Source organism: Larus michahellis, chromosome 4 (genome assembly GCF_964199755.1).
Source record: "Larus michahellis chromosome 4, bLarMic1.1, whole genome shotgun sequence".
Taxonomy (NCBI): Eukaryota; Metazoa; Chordata; class Aves; order Charadriiformes; family Laridae; genus Larus; species Larus michahellis.
In genome coordinates, this window is record NC_133899.1 from 16,394,373 (window position 1) to 16,413,718 (window position 19,346).

Sequence of the window (19,346 nt, forward strand, 5' to 3'; positions counted from 1 at the left end):
TCCATCTGTCCATCCACCCATCCGTCATGTATAGAGATTGTGCATGTGTTTATATAGACAGTAGACCTTATTCTGCTCTCAATTACATTGTATCTTAATTTATTTCAGTGTAGTTACTCTCAGTTCTCACTGGTCTGACATGAAAACTAGTGTCTTCTGTATCTGTATATAGAGCAAATATATACTCACAAAGTGTGATGAACATATGTTGTAATGTGATCTTAATGTAAATAGGTTTATTCTTTGGGGTTCTCACCTCATCCAGATGGGAATTGACGTTCAGTATTTTATACCATTACAACTGTGTTTAGTTTTTCAACATATCTTGCTCCTGCCTTTGATCTAATCAGAAAATAAACATTCTTGATTTGATTTGCTCAGCTGCTGTCTGAGCCACAAAACCTAGATTTCATCTTGTGTCCTGAACTTGACTCCCATGCTGCTTGTACAAATCTGTTGAATTCAATAAATGTATTTAGTCTTATTAAGATTCAGGGAAGCAAATATTATCCTCCAGTGATGCAGCAGATAACAGGAGTTAATAGCAAGTATGTGATAAAGATCACAGGATTCCCTGTAAACAAGATGCTGCATTGCACAGAGAGTATCTTGTCTGCATATGTTTCATAAGTAACTAGGCATCCTCATGGGCTTCTTTAGTTATTTTAGAAAGTTGTGTAAACAGTATTATCTACTTAATGCCCCAAATGATATAATAATTGATATGGAAATGGGACAAAGCTCAATAGATCGTAATACAACTCTCCATGGACTCTTGGAGATGAACTGCCCGGATTTTATTTAAATTTTCTTCTAGCTTGTATGTATGCAGCCTGTGGTTTGTTAGACATGCTAGGCAGATGTTGGTTGGACAATATTTTCTTTATTTGACCTTTTTTTCTGGAAAAAATTTAAATGTGAATTTATACTTGGCTTGTTATCTGTTGTAAGTATCCTTCAGATGTGTCAATGACAATGTGAAGAGTAAGACCATACCGAAAAGCTCCGATGCATTGTGTGCTGCTGTTGAGAAAAGTGGATAACAGCAGATTGCTGGTATATATGGTACTCTCTAGTGGTTGCGTGATTCTTCTTGTTTAGACTACAAGAGCAGTGGAGAGAAATACCAGAGTTCTAAGAAATGCTTAAAACTGGAAAAATGTATTTGAAAATATTTTTCTGTTCCTTGTTGTGGAAAATGATATTGAAACCTTGAGATTTTTTTTATATAGTCTAAAAATGTCTTATGCAAGACTTTCTGCTTTGTTATTTTTATAAAGTAGTGGTTAAAATATTTTCCCTATTCAACCACTTATTAGTTCTTTAAATATATTAATTATTTAGACTTAGTCAACTCTTTCCCCTTCCATAGACATCACATGCAATTGTCTCAGGTGTATGGTATCAGGCAAAAATTAAGTTGTGTTGCTGTTGTCCATGCAAGATGAACTTAAGAACATGCAACTGTAACATGCCTCTGTTTTGCGAAGGTGTGATGCCAGTTGTGCTTAATTATTTCTCCAGACAGTTAGTGTGGTCTCCAGGCCACTGTTTCAGACTTCAGGAAAAATCACTTCTCTTCTTTGTACCACAATTCCCCCAGCTGTAAAATGGGGAATATGATACATTGGAATGTACTGATAAAATACAAGTAAAACATAGCTTTATAGTAGAGAGCAAAGCAATATTGGTATTCAAAAGAAATCTGAGATTCAGTTAGACCTGATGAAGGTCACTCGGTGGGCTTGTGACGTTGCCAAGCACAGAGCTTGGGTCTCCAGACATTCTGCCTGTTGACTCCAGCTGCCTTCCAGGTACAGAGAATGGCTGATGAATGTTAATAATGCAAACAGGACAAATACCAGCAACGGCTCATTTCCATTTATTTTATTCAACAGAAGACATTATTTGTAAAAAGCACACATTGTTTTGGGAGACAGGAAATGGACGAAATTGATTTATTTATAAAACATGCTTTTATCACTCAAATATTATACAGCAATGAAGAGTGAAAGTGAAATGGCTGGCTGGAAGCAGGAACCACCTGCTTGCTTAATTTATGTTCTATTCTTGCATGTGTGGTAGTGCCAGAGTTTTCTTCTTCCAAAATAGCTTCACTGATGCTGTGCTGTTCACTTTTGCTGGCTTGACACCTGGAAAGGTGGGATGTGTACTGCGGGGACATACAAACCCTATGGAGAGTGTGTAAGGATTTTTGTCATCATTTCTCTAAGGGCTTCTTGACAAGAGTTTGGGAAGGGCAATAGATAAGCAAGACAGATAGATGTGGATTAAAATGTTAGCTATTTCCTTCTTGAGCCATTCTTAAAACATTATTCAGAGAAAAAACAAGATGTGGTGGCATGTGGAGAGCACCTGTTTAATTTTTATACATCTTATGAAAAAGCCAGGACCAATTCAATTAATGACTGGGGGCTCTGCAGCCCCTACTGTATCCCTGCACTGGGTAATGTTAACAGGGAAAGAGACTAATCCTCTCTGACTCCCGCCAGGAAATCAGCCCTGCCTGGCTACAAGTTTTAACTGTGGAAGATAAAGTCACATGAACAGGCAGAGGGAACCCGGTCCTTGCAGGCTGTCGTTCCAAGTGGACGATAATAGGGTCAGTATGAGAGCAGAAATGCCCTTACCTTTTAGTTTAATAACAAGTAACTGCCGAATACTCACTTTGCTGTAAAAATCAAGTAAGAAAGAATATGCAGAAGTTGGCTTTTGAAATACGAGTAAATGAAAGCAGAATTCTTTTGGCAGGTCCAAGCAGTCTCTGAGAGTACACAGCTAGGAAATCAGAACTGGCCGATTGCCTATGGAGCTGATGAGCCAGCATAGTCTCACTACAGTCCAGTGCAATAAACAGATAATTTTGTAATTTTTCTAGTCTATAAGGAAAGTAACACCAGATTCTAAAATAAGACTGCATTAGTAAGAAACTATGCAATCAACAATAAGCACACAGGTTTGGCACCTTACTGTCTCTAAGTTCACTTCCATTTCAAGATATCTTCAAGAAATGGAATAGGCTTGTACAAATCAAAATTGCTTCCATACCAATGCACATTTCTAAACTAAATGTTGGAGTTAACATATTTGGTCAAGTTTCACAGCTTTTCTGTTCAGTAAGTACTGAAAACCTGAATGAGGAAACTTTAGGAGCACAGAGGTTAAGTTACTTGTGCAAATTTCAGACCAAGTCTGTGGCAGAGCTCTAGGTGAAATCTAGGCCCCGTGGGTCCCCATTTATTGCCATCACCATACTAGTTTTCTCTTTCCAGGAATTTTCAATGTCATCTCTGAAGAGATTAGTAAATCTGAAGGTCACAGGCTCTGCGTTTGTAGGAAGGGAATACATACATGATTTGCTTGGGGGAGGTTGAATTGTTGGGGGAGTTTTAATTTTCTTGTATTGTAATAGTAATGAAATCACAAACTGATTTTATGAACACTACGCTTGACCATTTGATGACACATGTTGTAGGCTCTGCGGATTCGTACATGAAGTGGCTTGACTGGAAGTCTTAATGCAGCAGAAATTGAAATCAGTCCTCTGAGTGAGGGAGATGATACGTTCTCCCCAGGTAGCTCTGAAGACATTGTAGCTGACTGGTTGCCAGAGATGCCCTACTGAAAAGGCTCTGCATTAAAGAAGTTCAGTGTGGGAGGAATTGTCTAACACACAGTTCTTTCTTCATACCAATCTTGTATTTATTTAGTTCATTTTCCCCCATAATGCAAGGAGACTGACCTCTGCCTTCTGGTGCATAGGGACAAAGTGACCTATTCTAGGACTGTTTTGCTGACAAAACTCTGCTAGTACATTTTATGGAAAAGCATTCTCAGAAGAAATTTGGCTTATACCAACAAAACAGTGGGTGTTTTTGGAACTGTTTATTTTAGTGCCTTTTGAATTATGTAAATTTTTCTCTTAGCCAAATAGCACCTCCTCATAGTCCTAATGTGCACTGCCATGCCAACAAAAATTGGTTAGCTTTGGATCGGTTAATCCTTCAGAGATGGAAAGTTATAGTATTACCATAAGTAAAGGTTAAGTAAGATTTCTCTGATGTGCTGCTTTCCTGGTACTTATCCTTGCTAGACAAGTACTTATGGACTCTCTAATCCTGTAGTCAGCCATAGGGTGAGAGTCTGTGGACACAATTAGCTACTCAAGTACTGTCTCATAGAAACCTGAGGAGAATCCAAGGCAGCTGTGCCTGGGACACTGCATACAATGAGCGGAGGGAGCAAAAGGGGGAAAATTATTTTTCCCTATTCTTTTGGTCTTTCACCATAAACTGCTGAGGAGATAGAGCGGCATGATGGCCACGCTTCCTTTCTGCCTTAACTTCAAGTCGCCTGAGTGTGGTGCAGACCCCTGACATACTTTCTTCTTCACCACTTTGTTACCGATTCAGACATGATCCTCTAAGGTGTTACTTTTGATCCATTTTAACTGTCCTGCAATGTGGTATGTTATGGGAAGATTAGTCCTTAAGACTCTTAATTAACGATCCTTAATTCTCTTACTTCTCGTATAACTAGAAAAAATAATAATTGTCAAATAACAAATAATCCACATATTTTGAATTTAATTCCTAGCTGTTAATAGCTACTTAAAATACTAACTTTCCACCCTAGACACTCCTATTATTCTGTATTTTTTCCAAGACATCCTTCTTGTAACAATGCAAAACAATGTTTTTCAGGTTCAGTGCGCTTTTAATTATGTTATTCTTTTATGTGTCTGGGAGGTAAGTTAATACAGTTATTCTTAATTTATAGACAGTGTCATTGTGACACGTGTAGTATCTGTACCTGTAGTACAGGCCTGAAAGTAGTCACTGGACTACATTCAGCAGAGAATAATGACCTATGCTAGCATGACAAGTTAATGACAATATTTATGAGAATTCATTTACCAGATTATTAAAATAAGTGTATGGGAGAAATAATAAAGTTGAGAGAAATTACAGAAGCAGGTAAACAGAGACTTTTTCAGCTTGTAGGAAGCTTCACAAGAATGCAAGGCCAAGACAAGCTTAGTATTTGTTTATGTGGGTTGGATCCCTGAAAGAATTAACTGTAATATCACAGTGCCACCAGGATGATATTTGCATGGTGTACCAGGCTGTAAAGCTAAGGCAATGCTCAGTTTACACAAACCTCTGAAAGACAACAGGGAAGCACATGCTTAACACAGACTGATTGTTAACCAAGTGTCTCACAGCTTGATAATCAGAATTAAATGTTAGCATTATATTAGCCAGATGTTCTCCTCAGCAGCAGTCTTCTGTGGTTCCTTTCCATTATGTACGTAGTGCATGTGGTATGAATTTTCTAGCCTGGTCAGAGCTGTACTTAAAGATCACCCCAAACAAGAATATGCCTTCAGTGCAAGTCATAAAACTGTATCAGCTACAAAAGGGAAATGAAGCATATTCCCTCATCTCTGGTGGAATGATCATTGCTTGTATTTTTTGCTCCTACCAAAGCTGATTGTAAGCCTCCCCCCAGGTCCTCCCACCCACAGCAGTTGACTTCAGTGGGAACAGGACCAATCCCATCATTCTCAGAAACGGCAAGTGTTGTTTGACCAGGCTTCAGCTGGAAGAGTGAAAAACTACATTCAGTGTCTGAAGATGCATCCTTTAGATTGCATCGACTGAGGAGATGCTTCTCTTCTTGAAAGGAAGTAGTTTCCACATGAGCTCTGATGGCTCTGATTCTGCAAGCTCATAACTGCTTTATTAATTGTATTTTCCTGTTCTGACTTTTCACACGAAATAGTCTATTTTCAAAATAAGCAAATCATAAATGATTTTTTTTGTTGCAAATTTCTTTCCAAAAGCCTTAATAAGCCTAGGTGCTTCTTATATCTGTAGAGTAAATATAATATTTTCCAACATAAATGTTAATGTCCCTTTTGAACATGAAAGATATTTGATTTAATTTTTTTCTATTACTATAAAGTTACGTTAGCCAAACAGGTAATTTCCAGTTCTTACTCTTTCACGAGTTTGTATTTGGAGAAAAAGAGCTGACAGCTTTGCTCTTTAATGGAATTGTTTCTTGTGTTCATTGTACATACTCCCGAACTGCAAGTTCTTTCAGGGTAAAAACCCGTATGGGATCTTTTTTTGCCTTCCATTCTTCCAGTTTTTCTTGCAAAGACAGAAAATCCTTGCCAAGTTCATATGCCAAAGTGATCATTGTTTCTAACAAAGGAATATAATACCTGTGGCTGGTATGCACACGAAGGCGTGATAGAGCTTTTTCTCCGTATTCAAAGGCACTTGCTGGATTTTCCAGGTCCTTGTGGCACACGACGATAGCACAGAGAGTAGGGACAATTGAAACAGGGTTGCCTCTCGTCAGCCTTTCCTGCAGACCAATGACTTCTAAAAGGATTTCCAAAGCTTTGGTGTAGTGGCCACCCCGCAGGCAACCATATGCTTCCTGAAGCTCCAGTCTTGTTAAAAAGTCAATAAATTTTTTTGATCTTCGGATATACTTCATAGAATAGAGAAGTCTCAAGTAGTCCTTGAAGGCTAATTTTCTCTCATTGATTACTTCTTCTGTGAAGTTCCCTGTTAGAGTTTTTTTGGGAAAGGTCACATCTTCCATTTCTTCCCTAAACTCCTCCAGCAGATTTCTGTGCAGTTTCTCAAAATCTGAATAACGCCGTTCAATTACAGACTTGTTGCTGTCAAAACTTCCTGTTTGCAAAATGATGATTTTATACATCTAAACACAATCAAATAGAAAAATAAGCATGAGAAGGACCATTCTAGCCCCAGTGCAGTCAGATTTTGTCTGTTATATCTTTGAAAATACTTCGTCCTTGTATATTCCACCAGACAAAACCTTCCTGCACCAATTTTATGTGTGTAATCTTGTATATTTATAGCAGTGCTGCTAAATTAGTTGCTGCCTGAGATTATGGTGTATGGTCCGTGTAGGCCTGATCTTTGAAATCTGCAGCCATCAAATTAGTAATTCCCACCTCCTGCTATTTTGGACTTTTGTCACCAGACTTAGCCTTAGCATGTAAATAAGTTGTAGATAAACAATATGCTAACAGATCCCATCCTGCAAGGTGCTGGGAGCGGTGAGCTAGGAACAGACTGAATCTAGGAACAGACGTAAAATCACTTAGCATTTCTGTAGCTGTACTTTGTTTATAACAGCCATGTCTGCTGCAATCAATCATCTTCAGTGAACTGAATGGATTCCACAGACTTAATATTGAATGTAATCTATTTTACATTGGTCGTAATACTCAGAAATGTTGTTTGTATCAGGCATTTCTAGGGATTTGGGGGTGTTATTAATGCTGTGGAAGGAGAGGGAGTATTTGGCAGTAATATTTGGTGCATGCAAAAATAAGATGGAGGAAGTCCAAAGCCTTCTTTCCCCTCTAAATCATTGTCCTGTTATTCAAACTTACTTGGCATATGAATAATGCAACAAAAAAAAAAGTGACATTTCTACAAAAATCTGTTTGCTATCCAAAATCCTTCACTAACAGCAACGCAGTCCCACATTAACAGTGCTCAAGAGTATGTCTTCCTCAGCTCTTCACTAGCCTCAAAATGACTATAATAAATGTGATATTAGAAAAATAGCTGCAAAATAAAATTGTGTGTTATGTGTTGTACAAATAGATTCTCTGCTGGTCCTGATCCAAGCATAATGATGTTGAGGAAGGGCCAAATCCCTAATGTGTGTAAACCAGTGCAGCTCCACTGAGGCCAGCTTAACTGTGTCACTGTACACTAGCTAAGGACATGGACTGTTGACCTTGTTGGCTTTTGGATGATGACCATGTTCACATTCAACATCACCCTGTTCCCATTGAATTATACAGGAAACAGAGCAGTTCTTGTAATGCCAGTTTTCTTTGCTGCTGTTGAAGTGTACAAACCCGTACTAGGACTAGTATCTGTCTGATTATCTTCCCTGTTTTTTCTTAAAGAGAAATCCTCTCTTTTAATCTTCATAAATGATCTTTACAGGCGCTCCTTGAAAGGTTTCTAAATTTGAGCTGAATTCTCTGATCTCTTATCATTTGTAAGCACGGTGACATTTTCCTATACTTTGTCCTGCTCCCTGCTGAACAGTGTATATATGCTTGATGCATATCCAAAACAATCATAAGAGCAATTTTTTAAGCTATCATTTTATCAAGGCAGTTAAATGAATAATTTACAAGTACTTGTTTTTTTATTTGTGGAGTGTGCATGAAAAAGGCAAGAAATAGAATTTAATTACACTGTCATTCAAATTGGCTAAATTTTCTTGTAATGTAAATATTTTTGCCTAGGTGTGGAACTTATGACTAAGTTTAACTACCTGCACATACACTGAATGATACTCTTGTTCTCATACAGTTATTTTAAAATAATTTTTAACCATTCAACAAGCTGGATACTATTGAGTGTATGCAAGACTGGCATCTAAGTAGGTGTGTATAGCATGCAACAAGACCTTAGGACAGTCCCCAGAACATTACCTGCTTCAAATTCTGCTGCATCACCCAGTATCAGCAACACTAGGATGATTCTTAGCATTTTTCACCTACAGATCTCAGAGGTTGTTGCAAAGAAAGAATCTGAATTTCACAGGAGTACTGAAAGAAGCTTGCTCTAGATCAGTCCTCCTGAGAGCCAGGAGCAGAATCAGAAATAAAAACCAAGTGTCAGTACCGTGAGTAAAGATACAAAAATCCAGCCAGTTCTGTTGTTACTCGTACTTATGTTTCACCTTAAAAATATGACAGAAATATGCCATCTAATGGAGCTCTGTGTAGGGAAGGGGAATGATCCCAAGCGATCTAGCTGGAGGATGTCTTAGACATTGTCAACATCAAAGAATTTTGCACTTTTGCTAACATAAATCTCTGATGTGGAAGTTACACAAATGTAATGCAGCTGCTACAGCAGGCTAGTTCAGTGGAAGTGCAACTATATTTTTATATTTGTTTGAATTTCCTTAATTTTGACAAGCCTCTGGGTTTTAAGGATACTTGCGCTACTAATTTACTTGGTATCGCATTTCCACTGCTGCAGATTTTGTGAACTGATTATCAGAGGGTTTTTTTAGGGGCAGATTCCACCAGCTATGCCCATATGATCAGTGAGAACAGGTTCTACTCAGTATGATCATGGGTTGCAAAACTTGGCCCTTGGTAAGACTTTCATGTAGTGAGGCATGCTGTGTGCTGTGCAGACCCCTGTAGAGTGAATAAAAATTAATGATCTTCTTACATATTCATTTCTTAGCTTACCACGTATTTAGATAAGCGGTGCTCTACAATTCTGGTTGATGGGATTTCAAAAAGGAGTTTGACTTGTCTGTACTGGCATTTTTCATTCCTCCAATATTCCTGAAGCTCCTTTGTGGTCATTGATGAGTTGGGACTTAGGGATGCACTGGAATCTAAAAACAATATATTTCATATTTCAGATTGTAATCTTTACATTTGGAAAGAAGACTCATGCATTTATTGTGAAAGGAGATCCTAGAATTTCTGTTGCTGTAACAGCAAGACCTAAAGACTGATAAAATAAGCAATTGCACTGCTAATAAAAACGGGTACGGATTCTTTGAGGAAAGCTATTGTGGTCTGAAATTTTGAAAGACACCAAATTGGCCACAGAATACAAAGATATAGAAAAAAGTACTGACAAGAAGTGTTGTATGTCCAGGTTGTAACCTCAGGCACAGTTTGAGCAGCTTCACCAACCCAGAAGAAATGCAGGTTCAGTCTTCGTAATCAGAAGCTTCTTTGTTGCTAAAAGGAGGAGATAGTACAATGCAGCTGCAAATTCAGACATATGTTCAAATACTGACCCTATTCGGTTTGTGCAGTAACAGGCGAAAGCTGAGAAAACACGAATATCCTAACCTTAAAGGAGAAACTCAGAAAAAGAGAAACTTCAGCTCAGCTGAAGGAGGAATTCTCACATCCTCTTTTTCTCTTGTAGCTGAACTGATGCCACAGTTCAGCTACAAATATTCTATATACCTCCCTCCCTTCCTCTCTCTCTTCCCCCACAGCCGCACACAAAAATATATCTACATATGCATATATAAAAATGTAGGACAGCTGGTTGAAGAGTTTGCTTACAGGGGAATTTGATGTAGCTTTTCAAAAGGGTGATTTCTCTGTCTTTGAAATCTACTGACAACAGTTTTCATCAGGTGGCATAGAGGCTAGCAAAGCAGATAAAAGAAATTGAATATTTGTATTTCAGTGGGGACACAAGTCCCAATTTCCAATCAATAATGTCTCTGTCAATGCAGTCAGGTGAAGTCAATCTGCAATGTATCTAACATTCAGGCAATGGAGGTGGATGACCACAAGTGAATGGGAAGTGTCGTGGTTTAGCCTCAGATGGCAACAAAGAACCACGTGCCGCTCGCACGTGCCTTCCTAACACAGGAAGGATCGTAAGAAAAGGCAAGACTCTTGGGTTGGGACAAAAGCAGTTTAACAGAACAGCAAAGGGAACAGGCAAACAACAACAACACGGACAGGGGAATATACAAACGCGATTACGGGACCGCCGCTCCGCCGCTCCCCGCCGCTCGCCGACCGGCCGGACCCGGGACGCCCCAGCCCGCTTTTAAGCAGCAAGTTCCTGCCCCCTCCCCCGGCAGCTCAGGGTGGGCGTGGCTCACATGGCATGGAATACCAGGAAAAGTTAACCCTATCCCCACCGGAACCAGGACAGAAGATTACAGCTTGATGCAGAAATAGAACTGTAAAGGCACCATAGTACTCCTTCAGTGGCCCCACTTTAACATGTTCTTAATCATTTGGCCATATAGTTTCAATTATCAAGGCCTTTGGGGTTTGGCTCAATCTTCCATTATACATATATTTCCTAAGAGGGGTAGTGTTTATGACATCTTTGCAGGCTGAAAATCTTGATGAGATTATATATATTTTGGATTATAGATAACATTTTATTTAATACCAGATGACAGCAATCTTAGGCATAGTATAAGTTCAGTGCTGCCTCTTTATAAGGCATGCGAGAGACTACTGCTGGAGGTTAGCTTCAATCTTGGTGTCCTTGGTGATATTGCCAAGAAGTTCAGATTTTGTGATGTACAGAAAAAGCACTCCTGAGACAGGCCATCTGATGATCACTATTTTGGTCCCTGGTGTGTAAATTAAATCTGGAATACATTTTAGGCACAAGGGATTTAAAAGGAAAACTGTGTATGTATATACATACAAGGATGTGCATCTGTTTTACTATTGCTACATTATTACTACAAGTTTAATCAAGGCTTATTTTCAATGGAGTAAAGCAGTGTAAATCTGGACTACTGCTGCAATAAATAAAGAAAAATTTTTTATATTAAAGGTTAATGGCATAAATAGCTACATGAAAAATAAAATTAAAGGATAGCATCAACCTTGCAGGTCATCTTTTTCTGGGTTTTCTTTTCTCACTTGACATGAAATTTCAGCTTTGGGTTGATTTTGTTCTTCTTCAGAGGGACTTGTGGTAGAAAATGTAGTAATCCTGCTTACAGCTTCCAACAGTTCCCTTTCTGCTGTGCAGTGTGAGTCTTGGTCCATTGCAAGCTATCACTGAAAGATTACAAAAAAATATGATATTTCTCAGTAGCATGCCTTTAAAGCATCCAGTCTGGAAATCTTTTTTATTGACTTACTCATTGTTCTCTGTGAACTTGTATGAGGGCAACCATAGTTTCATAAAAACTAAAGTAATAAATAGAAATATCTACATAGCTACAAGTGAAGAACCGTTCCTGTTACCATTACCACTCTAAGTGTTTGGGTATCTTTTTGGCAGATTAAAATCAAACATGAAAGCCATAAGAAGTTATGTTGAATAAGATTAGGTGGGGAACTCCAGTTTCCATTCTTATCTGTGAGAATTTTGACCTAAACTTTAGTGGGGGCAGATTTTTTCTCCTTGTATTTTCCCCTCAAACTTGCAAGTCTGAGTTCAGATGAACTAAAATCTTGGAGCTCATTAGTATAACTAGCAGCCTGGCTCTTTTATACTGCTAGAATTTACTGTTCTCAAGACTCCAAAACTTGCCATTTGTTCTTAATCACAACCTGTAGGGCAAAATAGTGTGATATCTAAAATAGTATAATACTTTTGTCATATTTCACAGTTTCAGGTTCTCTCCAGAGACTTGTCTCTGTACTGAACAACTGAATCTGACAATGGCTAGGTGGAAGGAGAACTGAGTTTTCTAATTATTATGAAGAAGCATTCTCCTTTTACTTGTCTTTTTAACCTATACGCTCTGCTTGTAGATCTGTATGCCTGTTCTACTAGGACTACTATTTTACCACATACTGATAAAATGCCTAAGGCAATATACTCCTACTCCATAGACCAGATTGGCTGTTCTGCCGCATAAATGTCTCCCCAGGATGTTTGAGGTTTTTTTTTAAAAAACCCTACCTGTTACAGCACTGCATTATACTAGCAGTTGAAAAAGTTCTAAAAGCTTCCTAACAATTTTGCCAGGGTGCTGTGTTCTGTTAGCATGAGAGAAGTGTTGCTTACAATTCAGCCAACAGGTGAAAATAAAATAACAGAACAACAACCTACTTTTGAAAAAAGCCACAACTCTACTACAAACGTAAAAATAATCCTCAAGCAGTGGTTATTAAGTAATGAGAGGGTTTAGGACAGGGATGTTAGTACATATCACTTTGCCTCCACTTGCCTACCATGCAGTTATGCAATACAGAGGTGAGGAAACTTCTTCAGCAGACCTATTGATTTCTGACAAACTGCAAGGCTATAAAAAGAAAAGCAATTACTTTGCCCACTGGAAATAATGGAAGTGCAAACCAGTTTCCTGTAACAGAAAACCCTCCTTTGCCTGGCTTGCTTAAGCAAGTACATACATGTTGTCATCCTCCTTAGTAAGAGCATCATGGAAGCCCTTATTTTTGGACTTTGGACTAGTAGGTGAAAGTTCTCACTGTTCTTCTAGTCCTCTTTAAGTTGTGAGTTGGTACAACCTTATAAGAAAAATCAATTTATATTCAAGATATATATCTTTTTGTATGTATGTATAACTTTATATACATAAAACTTGTATATATTTGTGTATATATAAAAAATACTACTTTAAAACATGGTTTACCGTAGAAACACAAAACACTTGTAAACAGAAGAATGCAGAAGTGAATGATATACAAGTCTACCTTGAATATATCTGCCTTGAAAACTATCTGTACTTCATCTAAAGTTTTATTTTCACAGCTACAAATCATTGTGAGCTCTTTTAACTAAGCTACTATCTATTTCTACATATTAAAAAAATCCAAACCAATACAAAAACCCTGCAACAAATTACACAATTTTACTTCGAACAGACACTCATTCTGTTCCGTTTCAGGGTAAACGCCGCTCCAGCTGCTTCACGGAGCTGTAAGTGACACTAGAAACCAAAGTGCACAAAATACTCACCTGGAAACCGATGAAGAGCTTTTAGTTGTGGTGCGTGTGCAGTCTGGGCGAAGTCATGAAAAGCCTGCTTCGCATTTTCAAAACGCAGAAAAATATGTCTGTGTTTTCTTCTAACAGGCACATTCTGTGTTTTACAAAAAGGAAGGAAGAAGCCTTGATTAAATCAGACTTCCTCATCCAATTGGCTGACTGGTTCAGTGCTGACTGATTGCGCATGAAATTTCCTATCTGCCTCCACCAGCCCTCGCGCTGCCAGTGGGCGAGGCACGGCCTGTGTGCGCAGCGCAGCGCCAGCAGCACGGGCAGGTTCGCAGACCCCAGCGTCAGGATTACACGTGCAAACACACAGTCTGGCAGAGGAAAGAGTTCGACAGTCAATACAATTATAAAATCAATGTAAACTCCTCTGCGTGGATTTCTGAAACCAAAAAAACCCCCACACTTAGCCAAAGAGAGATTAGGAAAAAAGAGCCAAATATGCAAATGTATTTATGTGGAAAAATATGCCCTTTGGGACATACAGACTTAACATGCAGTTCAGGAAAGAAAATGCAGATGGTACCACAATAAATAGCCTTACTCTCTGTAAACCTGCACTCCTGACAGAAATCCTGTTTCCGCACAGTGCTTAAATGTATGATTAATTTCAAATATCTGCTTAATTAAAGTTCAAAAAGGAGCATTATCATATCTGACATGACTACTAAACTTGAAATGGGCTTACGTGTGTGCCTACAATTAATCCTGTGCTTAAATTCTTTGTTGAACTGAGGACAAAGTGAAGAAGAATGATGCATTAATCCACATGTCCTTTGGCCCAGATGTTTCCTTTTGCGGTTCACTTCACTTCGGAAATTTGCTTTAAAGCATCAGGATAGCTGTTTCTGGGGTGAATAATATGGATGCTATCTTTTTTTAGTAATGTAAGTTTCCCCATTGCCAAAGCTCACTCACTGAAAAACCAAGCGATTTTAATGCAGCACAAATGTGGGAGGCAAACATCCAAAGGACCACATGGATCCTGCCCCACACATTCCTTTAGAACAAACAATTTAAAATAATGTAAAACCAGGGCCATAAACTGGCAGCGCTTCTCTTCTGCTTTCTTTGCAACATAAAACAATGCCAACTTTAACTTGGACTCAGTCTGAATGTGGAAGTTTTGCCAAAATAGCTGTCAGAACGATGAAAAATCACTCCCATGCAGCTACAGCCATACTGGCAAAAGCCCTAGTGTAGATGCCGTTATATTGGCAGAGTCCTTTAGCCAGTTTAGCATGTTCCATGTGGAAAGTGATTTAAGTTACACCAGAAAAGAAATCTGTGCTTGCCAATACAGCTCTAAGGTGTAGCTATACCAGCCAACTCTTTTAAGTGTAGACAAGGCATGGGTTTCTGGCTCAAGTCTCATTCTTTTAAAGTTAGATTTATGGGTTTGGTTACAATTGTAAGCAAAATCCAAGGGGGATTTCAGTGCTTTTCACTCATGCTGACAGTTCACAGATGTATCGAAGCTTTGAATTCTGATTCTGTTAATTTATGTGTTGCCAAAAAGCAATGTATTATTTTGTGATGCTTAGTGCTATTGTCCTGCTCTTGATAAAGCTAAAAGAAAAGAGGAAAGTATATTTTTCAGTATATTAAGTATGACCTCTACTTTCAATTATTTCAGAATAAGTAAGTCCTGGTCAAATTAACCTGGATGACTAAAAAAAAGTGAAATCTGTTATTACGAGCATGGCTGACTAACACGAAATAATTTACAAATGAAGGGTGTTCTGCAAGAATTCTGCCTGCCTTAGTAGAGCCAGCTGTTATGGTCACAGCTGGTTCCTGAACAGGTTCCCCGTGCCCAGGAGTCGTGACACCCACAGTGGGTTTAGAAGGCTGCTCCTCCTCATCCTGCTCCCATGAGCTGGTGTTTGGTCCAGAGAGCACTTGGCCTTGCACTGGGACCTAGTCTTGTTAGTCTGGCAGCATTTTACTTTCCTAAATGTCTACTTGTTTAGCACATTTAAAAAAAGTCTAGAGTATACGGTGGTGTGTGCTAGCAGAATACGTAACTAGTATCTTTCTTCTTGGATTCTCCATTACACTTCCAACAGTCAAATGCTGTGTAAGCGGTTAAGCAGTGGAAAAGGGGAATTTTCACAATGGCAGCATACCTTTCTGAGAGATGGGCAAGTGCACTTACACCATGGATGTATCTGACTATTCATAAAACTGTGGTAAATTTTAATGGAAAAGCATGTTCTGTCATACGCAGTGGTGGAAAGGGATCCTCACACACTGGCTTCCTTGGAGTTTGTATTCTGTGAAAACACTGATTTTGTCTGGCACGCATAAAGAGCACACTGCATCTACGAAGGGATATGGAAAAAGAGTGCTCTGCAATAACGTAGGAGCGAGGGAAGGTTAAAATCACAACACTGCAGTGCATAGAAGGTGGTTGTCATAGGAGTTAAGTCCTCCATACCAATTTAAGATTAAAGGACTCATTTTAGGAAGACTAACCTGGAAGCTGACATCTAAAACTTCGTAACCAGCCCCCAGATGAGATAGCCTTGCGATGCCATGGTAGGGATGCCTGTATTGAAAGACCGTGTTTGTGCTTTTGATAGTTAAAGGACCGGAAGGGGCTGTTGCAATAGCATAAAACATCTTGCCTTGATTTATACCCTGATTTGGGCAGTTCACATCCTCCCAATCAGACAGATTACATAAACCCAGACAGACGCAATATTTAACCATAGAATACGAAGCTGGTATCAGCTTGAAAAATTGCGAGATAAAACAATGTTATATACAAATTGCAGTTTACTGCCAGATTTTATTGGTGTTTTATTATAGGCACAGGAAGGTCTTATTCTTGTTCAAGAACGTGGGCTGTAATATCCCTATTACAAAATACTCTTCAGCTTCTGTCCTAAGAAATACAGCTCCAGGCAACCTCATAGAGCCTGTGCTGCTTTTCCCTCTCAGGCCCCAAACTATGTAATGAAACCTTATTTATTTTACCAAATCATTCATTAGAACTGTAGCTAATGAGAGAAAACAAGAGGAGGCAGAAATAACATATTTATCCGAGTCCCCTTTTATCACATAACTAATATTTAGAGTGTGCTGTAATGTTGTCTTTGATGCTTCTACAGGAACCTTTGCTCTCTTTTTTTAACGCAGCTGGATAAATACCTACCATTTCCATGTTTGAAATAGCAGAAAAATCTCGCTGTTCTGCATGAATATTATGCATTTTTGGGGTGATACTGTGATAAACGAATACCATACTCCTATCTTGGCACAGCACAAAATTCTGTTCTATGCTATTTATGCAATATTTAATTGTATAGTGTTGTGTCATTTGAAAGTGGAATTTGTTTACCACACTTCATTATTACAAAACATCTCTCTCTTAACAGGAGTGTGGTTTAAAGAAATAATTCGCTGTTTAATGGCAAATATCTTGTGCTGGTGTTACTGACAGGGTTTTCAACATGAAAGAAACGTAACAGGCCATTTTATGCTGCCAAAGCCCTGTTATCACTCCGCAACTCCTTTATACTTCTGAGGGAGCATGAAGGAGCTCCGGAGTAAACAAGAGCCTGGCCCTGCCTTTCATCTGGGGGCTGCCAGTGACACAGAGCGGTGCTGCGAGCCCAGCGGGGCAACCGCGTATTAACTTGGGCTACTTTTCACAAGCACTATTCTGTCTGTAGGGTGACAGGCTTTCGAAACAGTCTGTGTTGGTCAGTTTTCCTGCTGAAATCATAGAGGGATAAGTACATAACTACACAGAATAGAGAAATATTTGTAAATATTTGGTTTTGAGTTATTAGGTGTACCACATGTAGTCATTCCTATCAAGTATTTTGATATTTTATTCTTATAATATGTCTGTCCCCTTTTCTTCTCAAATATAATTATGGTGTGCTTAGGCTAATACTTACAGTCATGTTCCACGTGTAATTTATTTATATTCAAAATGTAAACATAGTGAAATTTGGGATAACAGGATTTATAGCAGACGTGCTAATGCATTTTGTAGTAGCATACAAGGCAGCTGTACAACTGGAGGAAAATGCAGCTGCTGTGTGTAGATAGCCACCTTGAGGATCAGCAGAGCATAGCTTGGGTTTACCACCTGCCTTTCTGCAAAATGAAGAGAGGTAACACATAAATCTTAGTATCTTTTCGCTACTATTTATCCTTTAGAAATTAAATATGACTTTAAAATGCAGTTTTGCTCCTAAGTGACTAAATGAAATTATTAGTGTGAGCATTCGTTCCACAGTAGATGGAATCTCATCGTTTCCTCAGGAGTTTCCAATAAGCTCCTGCTAGTTTTCAATGCTCAGACCGTGTCTTTTCCGTCTGGCACATACCTGTGCTGACAGAAGCTGGTGTTGTGCCTCCCCATCCGCTTGCCACAAGCCCTGGTAGCCACCCACTTTGCTTCAGAGCTCAGGAGCCCAGCCCCAGGCTGCTCTGGATCTCTCCACTGACTCTCTAGGTTCTGGAGACTGAGAGGGAATAGCCTTTAATTTAGCTAGCGTGGAACTGCACATGTTACTAAAGTACGTAAAAACGTGTTAAAGATGCTAAGAAACCAGGAAAGTGGAAATATGTCAACTTTACTGCAACTACCTTAGGTACATCATCATATGCTGTTTTTTTCAAAGATGCTTCTTTGTAGGAAGTCCATTTCTAGCAGTACCAAATTTCAGAAGTGTTTTTGAAATGCAATTTAGACCAGCAGTTTAGAAAACTCTGTGATTAAAAAAAAAAATCTTCTCTAGAAGTAAGTGTTGTCTTCTGGAAATGCTGAATGCGTGAATAGAGCCTTTAAACATAACCCTCCTCTTGTGCAATTCTTCTATTCTGGAATTTGTTCTCTCACTCATTATTTAAGGAGTTGACTATATATAAACCACACTGATGCTTGGTGGATAAAATAGAACAGCATTCAGGCGACAGCCGCACTCAAACGCGGGTCGGTTAAAGACAAGCTACACTTGGCTTTTATTAAATCAGACACTCAGTAGCACTACTGACATTTCCGGAGTAAAAGTATTTCAGAGCAGGATACTGAGGCCAGAGCAGGCCTGACGTTCACGAGCGGTTCCCCGGCAGCCGCCTGCTTCGTGGGGACGCTGCAGTTACCCCGCGGTTACTCAGCGCCGTGTACCGGGGAACAGCGCGCCGAGCGGAGAGGTTCCGCTGCCCGCCGGACACTCCCACTGCCTCCCGCGTGTTCACCACAGGGCTGCCGGCCGCCCGGGGGCAGCCAGCGTCACCCGCCGCCGGGCCCCGAGACTCAGCCGCGCTGCGGGCCCGGAGCCGGCCACCGTCCCCGCTCAGCCGGCGGGAGCACGGCGGGTCGCACAGGCCCGGGGCCGCGCGTCGCCCACAGCCCACGGGTGGGACTGCCGCCCACGGACCCGGACGCAGGCGCGCGCCCTGTCCGAAGCTGGAGCGGCCCGGCCGGGCCTCCAGCAGAAGCGGCACCGGGACCGGATCCGCGGTGGCTGTCGTGCCGGTGGGCGCCGCGGAGGCTCGGCGCCCGCTAGCCCCGCCTCCGCCGTCAACGGCGGCACACGCACGCGCCGCCCAATCAGCCCCGCCGTAGCTATCGACGTCTCGCCTTCGCGCTCTGGACAGCCAATCATCGCCCCCGAGGGGGAGCGTTCCGCCAGCCGCTGCGTTCTGACCTCCCCACCCCCATTCTGCGGCTCATACAACCCTGACGGAGTGGAAACCCCCGAATCACCTCGTCACCTGGCGGCGCTCTTCGCCAATAGCGCTTCGGAGCGGTGGCGCCGGGGCGCTGTGATTGGCTGGAAGGTGGGC

At 40.3% G+C, this 19,346-nt stretch overlaps 1 protein-coding gene across 1 annotated transcript; it reads right to left on the reverse strand.

Annotated features, from left to right (window-relative positions):
* Window positions 1-1,872: 1,872 nt before the first annotated feature.
* On the reverse strand, window positions 1,873-13,647 carry SNX20 (sorting nexin 20). The gene is made up of 4 exons (XM_074583103.1): window positions 13,500-13,647; window positions 11,449-11,626; window positions 9,305-9,456; window positions 1,873-6,762 (listed from the first exon to the last, which is right to left on the reverse strand). The coding sequence occupies exons 2-4, from the start codon at window positions 11,612-11,614 to the stop codon at window positions 6,094-6,096; spliced, it is 987 nt and encodes a 328-aa protein (XP_074439204.1). The 5' UTR covers window positions 11,615-11,626; window positions 13,500-13,647; the 3' UTR covers window positions 1,873-6,093.
* Window positions 13,648-19,346: the final 5,699 nt, after the last annotated feature.